Below are 12,704 nucleotides of genomic sequence, written 5' to 3' on the forward strand. Positions count from 1 at the left end.
ACATTAATCAGCCATACAAAGGTAACTGAAGAATCTTTAATAAGGGAGATGGTAGAAAGCAATAGAGGGGGAACTTAAATTGTTTTGTGACTATTCTCAAGAGCCCAAATCCTCCATGTGACTGGTAGATGTCCACATGCAGCAGTAATTAATCCAGTGAAAGAGTCACCCTGGCCCTGTGTGAGGGGAAAGGATGGGGCCTGAACATGACACTCATCCCTTCCCCACCCTACACCTACACTGGCCCCTCTCCCATGGCATTAAGTGCCTCCCCCAGCTCTGCCAGCCCCTCAAACTGGGATGCCCCTTGCCCTGCTCTAGAAGGAGGTGTCAGCACCATCAAACAGCCACCATACCCCTGTCTCCATCTCATCACTTCAGTCTTTCCACCTGCAACTTTTCTCATCTTCACATCCGAGTGGTTTCTCAATTCCTTTACTGCCCCTGACAACACCAAGTGATTTCATTTTATTTCCATGGGCTCTCCCATTTTATTTCTGTGGATGTCTATCAGAATAAGAGAGGCAAAATAAAACCAGCAGTGATGTGCAAGAGGGCTCAATAACAGGTGAGGACCCTGACTTACTGCAGGCTTCTTTTAAAGTCATATATAAAGCTGATGACCTTTGAAGATAAACACTGAAATGAAAAGAGCTGAAATGTCAAGCAAGACATCTTGAGCTATCAGCCAGGTGCCTGAGAATCAACAACACCCAAGATCCAATCAAACTCTCCCACCACCTTACTTGTCTTTAGACAAATCACTTAAGGGCTTGATCTTCTGCTATTAAGAGCCTTAAGAGTTGACAGCAGCTCCAAAACAGAAGCAGGTTTGGACCCTTATAGTTTCCCTCTCAGTCAAGTAAGGAGAATACTTACCTAATTACACAGAATCTTGTGAAGATTAGTGTTTTAAAAAGCACTGTGTGCCAAGGTTTAATCATCATCATCATCTGGCTCTGGAGACTCTCATAATTAAGTGAGCATCCGCAACTTTTGAAATCAAAGAAGCCAAAAAATCAGAAGCAAGAAAAGCCTGTGTTGCATAAATATCTGATTTCACAAGTAACTCACTGAGACAGCCCAAATCCCCCAAATTTGGTAATTATTTTTTTAAAAATCCTTGTGTAAACCACATGCCAACCTTTTGACCTCAGCTCAGATTTTAAAAGGAACTAGCTACAACCCTCCAGCCCTGTGGAATCAATATCTTCACTCCCAGCACCCACATCCTCATCCAAAAGAGCCCTTGAAACAAAGTGACAGGAGGAGAGTGGTCCCTTCCACTTCTGCTGTATCAAACAGTGGATGCCTGCATGAAAAAATATTACAAAAATAGAAGCAACATCTACATCACTGCCTATGCAATAGCTGATGCAGTGGAGCAATTTTTTTAAGAAGTATGCAATCAATAAAGTGACCTAAGAGGGGAAAAAAAAAAGGGTGCAGAAACCCAACAAAATTACATGATTCAGATGCCAAAGTTGGAGCAAGGTTGGCAGCAAGTTACTCCATTTAGATGGATTAATCAGTGTCCTTCTCTGGCCTATTCTAGCATAAACTATTTTTCTCAGAGCACGCCTCATGCTTAATTGGGAAAAAAGCCCAAACCCCAAACAAACATGAGACTGAAGACTATTTTCAGGGTATTTGTTAGTATGTAATTTTTGTCACCTTTTATCCCTCAGAGGATCATTAACAGTCTGACTTCACAGCTGTAAGAACTGAGAGGCCACACATAAGCTTGCCAAGAGAAATAGAAGAATATGTCCTTCATATAATTTTGGTACCAATGTCATTTGTTTTTTCCCCAGTTGATCTATTCAGAGTTTTTTTATGACCAAACATTACCTACAGCAAACTTCAGCAACAAAATCACAGAACATGAAATATCTTCTGTGCATCATGGAGTCAAACCAGATTTCTGCACACACTGGCATGAACAAGAGACTGCGAGCAGCCCTGGTGAGCTCTCAGAGGTGGATCTCTGTTTCAGCTGTGCTTTCAGATCCTTTCAGGAGCGAGTGCCAGACAGATTGTATTACCTTGCTCATTCTGCACACAAATATCACAGGAGCCAACTCTGTCCAGGTATGAAAACAGCTCAGGAAACACTGGGACAGCAGCTGCAGCTCTTTCAATAACCATGACGTAGCCAGACTCACTCAGGTAAGACATCTCCTTCTTGCACATAGCCTGGAGCTCCATCCACGGGCTATGGGAAGGACAAAAACAAAGCCCTGGCTCCCAGGAGAAGTGGGGATGCAGCAACACAGCAATGAAGCCTTGATGTGCAAACCTCCCTGACAAAAACACTGCCAAAGACTGAAATCAATGTAAAATGTTTCCCTGGAAGAACCATCCTGATTTTAATCACCAATCCAAGCTACACTTTTTCTTCTAAAGTGATTTTTTCCTGGTCTAATTTCATCACTAATCTCCATTTCAAATGCACATCAAAATGTTAGGGAAGGAGCAACTTAACTGCTCTAATTTTACTCTCACATATACTCCTCAAATAGAGAAATTTGATGTGCAGCTTAAATAGCAAATGAGCAAATATTTTAAAGTGCAAAACTGTGCATAAGTCGAAAATACCAGAAGAAACAAACACAATTAGATATTCAGGGGATGCACAAAGAATAGCTGCTTTGCTAATAAGTTAAAAAACCCAAGCCACATAAAATAGGCAGTGGGATACTATTTATGGCAACAAAAAAAGGAAGGAATCCTGAGCTTAGCAAGATATATTCCAGGGAGCTACTCAGGAAAGGAAAAAAAATGAAAAAAAAAAGGAAAAAAAAACCAAAACAAAATCAGAAATTTAGCCAGCAGCAGAGAGAAAACGTAATCAGAAAAAAAAAAAAAAAAATCTGACGGTTTATATGTGTGGCATAGAACAAGAAACAAATGTCAAGTTGTGTTCTTGAAGCCTAAACTTCTGCCTTTTCCAACCTAAACAATTCCATGATTCTGTGATCATCTGCACCACTGTATGACATCACTAAGCACAGTGTAAAACCAGCTATACAAAAATTAAGGGGGAAAAAATATTACTGCCTTTATATCTCTGCTCCTAGTCTGGTAAAAATACAGAAAGCCCAGAAGAAGAGAAATCACAATTCAGAGGAAATGCAAATGTTTTGAGAAAACACAAAATATATTGTTAATTCACATATCAGAAGAAGCACTAACTGCAAATATCAACAGACAACAAACTGAAACTGCACAAGGGGGAGGGTGAACAGCTGGGAGAAACATCAGAAGCACCAGCAAGGATGAAGGTAACCAGTGTGATGAAAAAAGTAGCAGTCTTGGGAAAAACAAGAAAGTGCATTTTTTTTTCTTAAAAGAATTACATAGTCATTTGACATGCCTTCTACAAGCACAACTAATTTGTCTTTTCAATTGCTTGCAAAAACATAAGATTTGGCTCCACAGTGATCCCCACACCTACATGATTTTATAATCTGCATCCTAAATAACTGGATCACCAGGCAAACCTCCTCCTTCTCCATTTTTCCACCCCTCGTGGAAACCAACCAAGAAAACAGGATTAAATTTAGAATGATAAAATCTTTAATCCATGCACCATGGTATGAGGGACTCAGAAAACTAGACACTAAAGTAGTTTAGCAAAGAGATTATTTTCATAAAGTATTTATGAAAACGTGGGGTAAGTACTGCAGGCAGCAGCAGTACCCAATCTGTACAAATGCGTTTGAGGCCACGAGAATTCCAGCTGAACTGAGCAATTTTCAGAACAGCTCTAATAGAGAAAGAACAGAGCATCCTCAGGCTGGTGGGTGCTGCTGGTGTGAACACAGAGCCACACTCAGGGCAGGTGTGCAGCCCTGAATCCCACAGGGCAGTGGGGATTTGCTGTGCACACACTGCCAGGGACACCAAGGACTGGGACAGCTGCTCCAGACCCACGGCACAAATCCCTCCTTACAAAAGGCTGCCTAGCAGGCCAAATTTTAAACTCAACAACATCCCAGAAAATAACTTACATGGCTCTACATCTTGGTTAGCAGAGCACTGAAAGAGTTTATATATTGAAAAAATACTGGGTCAAATGCCAGAGGAAAAGACTTAGCATGAATCTAACCCCTAGCTCGGACAAACTGGTAGTTAAATATTCATATATGAATAAAAAATAAGCTTTCCTTTCTGCCTCTGGTCATCACAAGGAAGACAAAGGACCTCCAGTGCTGTGGCAGGAACTGTCACAGCAGTGCCAGTCCCTCACCTAGAGGGGAGAGGGCTCTGACTGGGAAGAGTTCCTGACCTCATCAGTGAGGATTTACTGGCAGAAAAAACCCAACAAAACAACTATTGCAGCAGCAAGATGATAATGTTAAAGATCGCGTTTCTTACAAACACAAAGATGAAATTTAAGTCTGAAACAACAGCTGTCACCACAAACAGAAGTGTTGCAAACACCACCAATAAGGCTTTCAAAGCCAAGCAGTCACACTGACAGGCAAAGTAAAGAGGCTGTTATTGTACCAACTATGAAATGCATTCAGTAGTTATTAGCTGTACCCAGCAGGCAGCAAACATAAGACCAATATGGTAACAAGATAGTAGAAAATGAGTGTGACTGCAAGATGTGGGCAGAATTAGCAAGGGTCATTTGATGCCTGCACGGCCTCAGCTGGGCAGAAAGCTGCTCAGAGGCACTCAGCAACAGGACAAACCCTCCCTCGCCCTGCTTCCTACAAAAACTGCATTATAACATATGTACAAGTTGCTCATTTGATCCAAAACTCATTTGATGCAATCAATACCTTCCAGAGCTGGCTGCATAGAACAAATTAAGCTGCTTTTAAAATTGGGTATTTGTTCATAGATGTAAGCTGACCTGAGCTCATGAAGTTGGATCATTTGCTATGGTGATGATGCCTTTTTTCCAGCTAAGTTTCAAAACAGATCTGACAATCTATTTAAAGGTTTGTACTTGAATTTTTACAATCCTAATTCTGAATTAGAGAGCAATTAAACAGAATTCACTCTTGTATTTAATGGTAGCTAACCTATTTTAAAAGAAATAAGGCATTACACGGTTACTGGTAAGTTTTTAATTTATGAATCTTGCACTGTGAGGAAAAATAGGTAATAATTTATTTTCCAATGAGGAGGCACTATCAGGAGCTGCTGTTTAAATTTCTACTCTATATTCCTTTCACGGGTGACAGGACACTGCACATGGCATGCAGGGCAGCAGCTGGTAAATACAATTTACTGCTAAGTACCAGTGTGAACCTGCATCCACTCTGACACATTAAGTGTGTCTTCATTTTGCCATGATAGCCATGCTCCCAGGACTTGAGAGAGCCACCCCTTCCATCTGTATTTTCAATATAATCTGTTATCAGATCTATCTTCTGAAGTGATGAATAGAGGTCACAGCACAGCAACCAAATCAGACTGGCAGGCTGCCATCCTGATGAGCTTTAAATAACAAACTTGAAAAACTTTTTCATGTATCATTACAATAGCTCCATAGCTCAAAGTGAGCTGAAAATCCATGGACAAACACAGGATTCCCAAGGAACAGGAAGTTGTGAATGTATGTGGCCCATTCTGTACAGTAAAGGCAATGAGTTGACCACATTTAAAACACAAAATCCCACAAAACTAAGAAAAGCAATGGCCAAGTAACAATTTTTGTCACTGCATTAGGTCTTTCCCTGAAATAGTAATACTTTGATCCTATTAATGCTCATAACTTCAACTGGAATTCTTAAAATCTGTGCAGTACAAAATTATTCAAAAGTCCTTAACCCGTAAATCACATTGACCAAAGCCTTCAAGGAGATTGTGGTATTTTTGGAAATAGTCTTGGGAGACCTAAATGCATTAATTAAATTTAACAGAAAATGCAGTTATACCTCCTTGACTGCTTCACACATCTCAATTGTTCTTTGGTGCTCCAACCATCCTATTCAAAGTTCCAAATTTCTGTTAATCCTATTCGAAGTTCCAAATTTCTGTTAGTCCCACATGTACAACTCCTCTCTCATTTCCCAGTGGAGCTGTTGAGTGCTGTGTCTCTACTGTACAGGACATCAGCAGATTAAGAAAGCACAAGAGAAGCACAATCTTCAACTTAATTCTACCTTTCAAAAAAGGGATGTATTGTAAGAAATGCACAATGCATCACTACCCTCTCTTACCTCCAGTTTTTTCCCTCAACACCTCTCTTCTAAAGTGAAGAGACTATGCAAAGTGATGAATTAATTCTAAAACCAATGGAGCACGTGAAATCAGAGTAATTCAGTGAGATGCAGCAGGTCTGTGCAACTAAACAAATGTTTAATAGAATAAGTTATTGATTTTAGCTAAGCTGCAAGAAAATTGAGTGCATCATTAACTGCACCAGAAAAAGACTGATTTTCTTTGATAACTGGGATATATTTTAGGATAAATTTGTGTAGATTTAGGAAGCCTGCCTGTTATTTAAATACTATGTCCCCTTTTCAAGACTATGATTTGATAATTAAATTCAAATATGTAGAGAGATGCAAAGGTTTACTCGTATTTAATGCGGTAATGACTTGACTTGGAATCAGGCCAGACAAAGGAAAGCAAGGGCTGGTACATTTTTCAGCAGGAAAGCAGACAGCCATTGGCACAGCAGCCTTCAAAGAGTAAAGAAATGCTAGAACTGGCTGCCATTCTGCTCTGAATACCAGGAGGCCTTTAAGAATTTAAAGAAAACAGCATATAAACATTCAACTTCAAAGATGCACATTAATTATCCTAAACAGCCAACTACTCACAATAATGTCCCTATTTTACATTCTTAAACATGGCCTGTGACTAGAAATTCCTATTTATCCAATACAGGAGACAATGAGCACGAAGTCAAATTCCTCCCAATACCTTCAGTGCAGGAGTGATTCAACCATTCCCAGTGGATCAGGACAGGGACAGAGATGTAAGTGAACAGTGCACATGCCCTGAACCTCTCTTCTGAGACTTGGCAGCAGCAGCTTCAGCAAACACTAATCTCACATCCCAAATGTTACTGGCCTGTTGCACTGAAGAGCCTTAGCCTGCTGTCTGGTAGAAGGGGATATTCCTGTCACACACAGGAGGCTCTGCACACCCTCACTGCAATGAGCAGATCTGGCTGGAGTTCACTCAGCCTGACCTGGAGGAGCTCCGAGTGTCTCAGTAGGGAGTGGCAGCCACCCCACCATGCAAACACAAACTGCACAGGACTGGGGTAAACACTAAATTCTGAACATTTCAATGCTGCAGATGCACTCCTTGACTCAGTACACCGACACAGGCCGAGGCCACACCTTTGGGCTGCAGCTCTGAGGTAGCCAGGGCTTGTCCCCGAGCCAGTGACAGGTGACAGCCCCAGGTCAGGGGCTCTGTTAGCAGCAGAGAGGATCGGTTCATTGCTCTGGTTCATTGTTGTGCCCCTAGCAGAAAGCAAAGCTACACAGTGACATATTGCATAGGTCCAGGATCACATACTGGGGACAGGAACCTGCATTTCCAACTGGCACGACCTGCAGAGTTTAGCAGGCACTAATCCCTGCTTGGCAGTACTGCCGGGAGCCACTTGGGGAGCACGGACAGAGTGCTGAGTCATAAGTCCAGCCTAACCTGGAGCAAACCTCCAGAAACGCCACCAAAATGTCCCTCAGCCTCCGCCACCGCCCATCTGTGCCACCCCTCCTGAGCAACACTGCCCCAGCAGCATCTCAAACACTACAAACCCAGGGCAGTCCTAAAATACCTATATTTTAAAAAATTTTACTTGCTGGCATTAAACAGCCGATCTCTAGTCCTGGTGGGCACATATGGTGAAAAGACAGATCAGCCTCGGTGGGCAGCCATCCTGTGAGGGGCAGGAGGCTCCTGCAGCACAATTCCACATCCTTGTTCAGCTTTAAATCTAGCAATTCTTAAAGTCAGAGCCCCGAATGTTGTAACAAATTCTTGGCAGATTAATGTCATCTCTTAGATTGAAAAAAAGAAGAAAGGGAAACATAAATGTAAATGTCACGTATACCAACAACGCTCTTTTTCACCATTTGTTACCAGTGAATGCTGAGCTGTAAACCTTTAGCTGGATAATTTTTTTGCAACCCTACAATGACCAAGAAGTGGAGGAAGTCACTGGCAAGCCAGTGAAGCTCCTATTTCACACGGCACCAGAGAGGAGGGCAAGAAGTGGGCACCTTCAGCCACCTAATGGTGTTCTGCCTCCCACGACTCACAGCTGCATTTCAGCACAGCACACGCTGATGCTATTTTGGAGCATGTGTGCTCTGCTGTAGGAGATGCGAGGCGGGAGGAAAGACAACCCCTGCTCATGTTCACATGCTGTGAAAAAAAATTCCAGCATGAAAAACTCCTTTGATATTTTTTTCAAACGAGACACAAGCACGGTATTTTGAAACAGAGCACCAAATGAATTTATGAGATTCACTGCAAAACTAAGGGGCTACAAAAGCTTCTATAAAATGGTTTTCAACCCTTAAGAAGTGAAAGTGCAGGCCATGGTTGCAACCCCAAAGTGACTGGGATACATTATAGAAGACATCCTTATTCACTATATTATTCCTGACATCCTACCTCCCTCTAAATTTTATACTGAAGAGCTACACAGAGCCTTTCAACAGCATCAGAGTGAACAATTTTCTGCTTTTTCTACCTTTCTGCATTTGGATTCAGCCCTTCCCCATTTTCAGTATTAGGTTTAGAGCCCAATCTCAGTTTCCCACATTGAGTACCATGTCTTTCAGCACACACCACAAGGATGCCTGTACCAGTCAGCAGCTCCATGACCTCTGTCAGCCTGGATCTACTTGTACGGGGCCAAGGAACACTCTGGAAATAAATGCAACTATTTACAAAGGTAACAATATCATTTCACCCCTATCACCAGGCAGTATGTCATCACAAGATTAGTAGGGCAAGAAATGCTTAGAGCACAATTTACTTCATGAATACTTCAACCTGGTGTTTCCTGAATGAAGGGCAGCGGTCAGCACTGTTTGCTAGAAAGGACTGTAAGGCACAGGTACTGCCAAAGCATATGAACGCTGCCCACAGCACTAAGTCTGTTTGAACATTAATATTTAAGTGTACTTTGAAACTAAGCCATTTAATAGCTGCAGTTAGTCAAGCAGCATTTTATGCCGTAAGGAGCGCGCGCTGCTGGCTAAAGATCTGGCAACCAAAAGCGCTATGGTTAGTTGATTTAACTTCAATGGCTACTGGTTCTTTAGCCCAGAACCTCATCTGAAAGAAAGACAGCCTGACAAGAAAAAGCAGAGTCTGGCAAGGTTTATATCTACTTGTGATGAAGCAAAGAATGAAAAACAAACCCTGAACCACAATTATGTCTCATTAGCAAGTCAGCGCCAATTAAGGGCCCACTTTTTGCCCACCTGAGCTTGGATTTGCTTGTTTGCTGAAAGCAATTTTATCCAGAACAAAAGGTGATTTTAATCTAATCATACTTAACACAAAGAATGTCAAAACAACAATAGTTTCCTTCTTAAGCATGTTTGATACTGCTGCCATAACAACTTCAGCTTACAACAAAGATATATTCATTCCCCCCAGTGTTTATTAACAGGCTGTTTGAGAAAACCCACTTTGTATTAATAGTTCAAATATATTTACTAATAAAAACTGGTAAAGACCTCCTCTATATTTAAAAATGTACATGGAAGCTTTTTTAAAAGGAGTATTATTTTTGCCAGAGGCCAATAAACAGATTCCCATTTTTAAAAAAAGAAGCTTATTTGCCAGATAATCAAGTGAAGCTATAAAACACCTCTGACTCTGGTGGCATAAATAAACTTGCTGATTGCTTATTTGTAATCCCAGAATATTGTATTACAGCTGTGCTGTCAGGCTGCAAGGCAGGAATTTCAGTGCCAGTGGGAGCCCAAACCCATTCAAGACTTTTATTTAAACGATGGATTTTTGCACAGGCAGCCTATTCGTGACTTATTTAGCCAAACAGCTTGCTAAATTATAATAATAAGCAGGAAAAGCCAGGAAGTGCTGCCCAGCACCTGGCCAGAGGCCTCGTGTTTTTGGCCAGAGACATGATTGAAACCCCACACTGCCTGGGACACATTACAGAAGAAACCCTTATTCGTTATCTTATTCCCACCATCCTTCCTGGGTCTAGATTCTATACAGAAGACCCACGCAGAACACTTAAACGGCTCCATCGCTAGCAATTTCCCGATTTTGTCTTTTGATTAAGCCCTTTATCCGTTCCTGGGGTTTGTGGCACCTGAGTTCCCAGTCCCACCTCACGGACATCGCTGTCCTACATTACAGCATCAGATCTTTCGGCCGGGGCCGCGCACACACCCCCGGCGGGGCCTGGGGACGCAGCCCAGCTCCGCCGCTGCCCCGCGGGGTCCCCCCCGTCCGCGGCCGCCGCCCCCGGGAAGGTCAGGCGGGCACAGCCCGGTGTTCCCGCTGCCGCCCGGGCAAGGCGCGGCCGGGACCCCCCCGCGCCGGCCCCGCGGGCCGCCCCCACCCGCGCCGCGGCTGCGGCAGCGCTGAGGGAGGCGCGGGGAGACCCCCGCGGGCCGGGGGCGGCTCCGCGGCGGGCGGGGGGCCCCGGCGGGGCGGCGGGCGCGGCGCTGAAGGACATTTTAGCTGCCGGCGGTGCCCGGCCCCCGGAAAATGGCTGCCGGGAGCGGGCCCCGAGCGCGGCCGCGCCGCCCGCCCGGCGCGGGGAGCGGCGGCGAGGGATGGCGGCGGCCGCCTCGTACCTTTGAATTTGAGCTCGTGCTGCGGTTCGAGGCTCAGGACCTGCTCCGCTTTCGCCATGTTCCTCCTCCTCCTCCTCGGCGGTGGCGGCACCAGGCGGAGAGAGGAAGGGACGGGGAGGGAGGGGAAGGAAGAGGGGAGGGAGGGAGGAAGGGAGGGAGGAGGGAAGGCGGGCGGCGGGCGCGCCCGGTGCCGGGTTCACTCCTCGCCCGGGTGCCGGTTCACCCTCTCCCGGCTGCTCGTTCGCTCTTCGCTCGGGCGCTGTTTCACCCTCCCCTGGGTGGTTGTTCACACTGTCCCGGCGGCCCCGGAGCGGGGACAGGCGCGGGCGGCGGTCGGGCGGCGGCTGGCGGCGCACACGCTGCCGGGCAGGGCGGGCGGGAGGCGGGATGATGCAGCACCGAGGGGCCCGCGGAGAGGCTGCGGCGGCGGCTGACGTGAGCCCGGCCCCGCCGTGAGGGGCCGCGGGGGGAGGCTCCGCGCCGCCGCTCCTCGGGCGCTCCCGTGGCCGGAGGTGCCTCCCCGGAGCGTTTCGGGAACAAAGAGGGCTAATAAACAACGTTTAATCGTCACTGGAAAGCGTGGTTTGTAATAAACGCCTTTTAACCAGAAGCAGCGTGGCTTTTTAGGCCTCTATTCTCTGCGCCCTCAGGGCTGCAGGGGAAGCCCTCGGGCCCCTCGCCGCCCTGCCCGGCTCCCAGCGGAGCTCCGGCCGGGCTCGGGGGAGGGCAGGGAAGCGCTCCCGGGAACAGGAGGAGCTCCCGGGGCCGCCCAGCGCCAGGGCAGCCCTGGGAACCGGCACCGAGCTGCAGGCAATACTCGCTTTTTAATGAATCAAACCAGAACTTCAGGTCACCTCAGATTTTAAGACATCCCTCCTCCCCTTTTTAAAGTTTTGGGTAACTCGTTGGGGTTTTTATGTTTGTTTTGAGGTGGTTTGTGGTGGTTGTGTTTTGGGAATTTTTGTTTGTGTTTAGCTTTGGTTGGTTGGTTTTTACTCCAATGTTTTAAAACATTTCTTTGAAACTTACAGCATGGTTTAATATAGAGTGCAGCTTTATTGATAGCCCTAGGCCAGTGTAATTACAGCAACATTACACTTTTTGCTCCCCTCTCTCCTCGGTTGTTTTAAACATTTGAAAAGTTCCTAAGAATTTATAAAGCATTGCTATAACCTGTCAGAGGCATGAGTTTGGGATGCCCCTCTTAAGAGGAGAAATATGCTGGTCTTAAAAACTGGTAATTTATGTACACTAAAAAGTATTCATTGGACTTTAAACATACTGGACTTTATACATACATGACTTCTGGAAAAGATGAAATAAAAAGATTCCAAAGAAAATTAATTTCTCACACCAGTATAATCTACATGCAGGGCACCTTTCCCTCACACAAATTCTTTGTATCATGTTATTTGACTTAATAAATTCCAAAAATGCGTAAGGTAGCTAAAAGGATCTAGAATTACAACAAGAGTATTGTTCTCTTCCTGGCACTAAGAGCAATGTCAAATGAGTGATGTGTATGTTAAAATTAACACCCCAGAGCAGGACAGTGGCATTCCCTGCTCTGAGCACATCTGCAGTGTTTATACCTCACCTTCAGCTGCTCCTGTCCACCACAATCCCTGTTCTGCTCATGTGCTTTACCACCTCCCATCCTATTTCATCTTTTTTGTTCTCTGTCATCTTTCATTCCATGCCAAAACAAACCAAACCCACACCTGTGTTTAGTACAAAACTTATAGTTTTGCATGATACAAGTGAAACCTGCCAACTCCTTCCAGGCAGGATGATGGGACTGATTTATTCCTTCTCTTTTGGGGAAAGGATGGTCACATAACATCATAAAGGGGTGTATTTTCTTTTCCAGAAAACTAGATTTGGATGGTATTTTTACTCCTTGAGGGGATGTGGCATAATTTTTAGCCT

General features: G+C 44.7%; 1 protein-coding gene across 1 annotated transcript in view; it reads right to left on the bottom strand.

The window, feature by feature from the left end:
- The window catches only part of VAPB (VAMP associated protein B and C), a 37,285-nt gene extending 26,218 nt beyond the window's left edge, over positions 1-11,067 (bottom strand). Inside the window, exon 1 of the mRNA XM_058815004.1 lies at positions 10,776-11,067. Coding sequence (XP_058670987.1) covers positions 10,776-10,833 — 58 coding nt within the window. The 5' untranslated portion in view covers positions 10,834-11,067. The remainder of the gene's footprint in view (positions 1-10,775) is intronic.
- Between the last annotated feature and the right edge of the window lie 1,637 nt (positions 11,068-12,704).

The sequence above is a fragment of the Ammospiza caudacuta genome, chromosome 15 (assembly GCF_027887145.1).
Source record: "Ammospiza caudacuta isolate bAmmCau1 chromosome 15, bAmmCau1.pri, whole genome shotgun sequence".
Lineage (NCBI taxonomy): Eukaryota > Metazoa > Chordata > Aves > Passeriformes > Passerellidae > Ammospiza > Ammospiza caudacuta.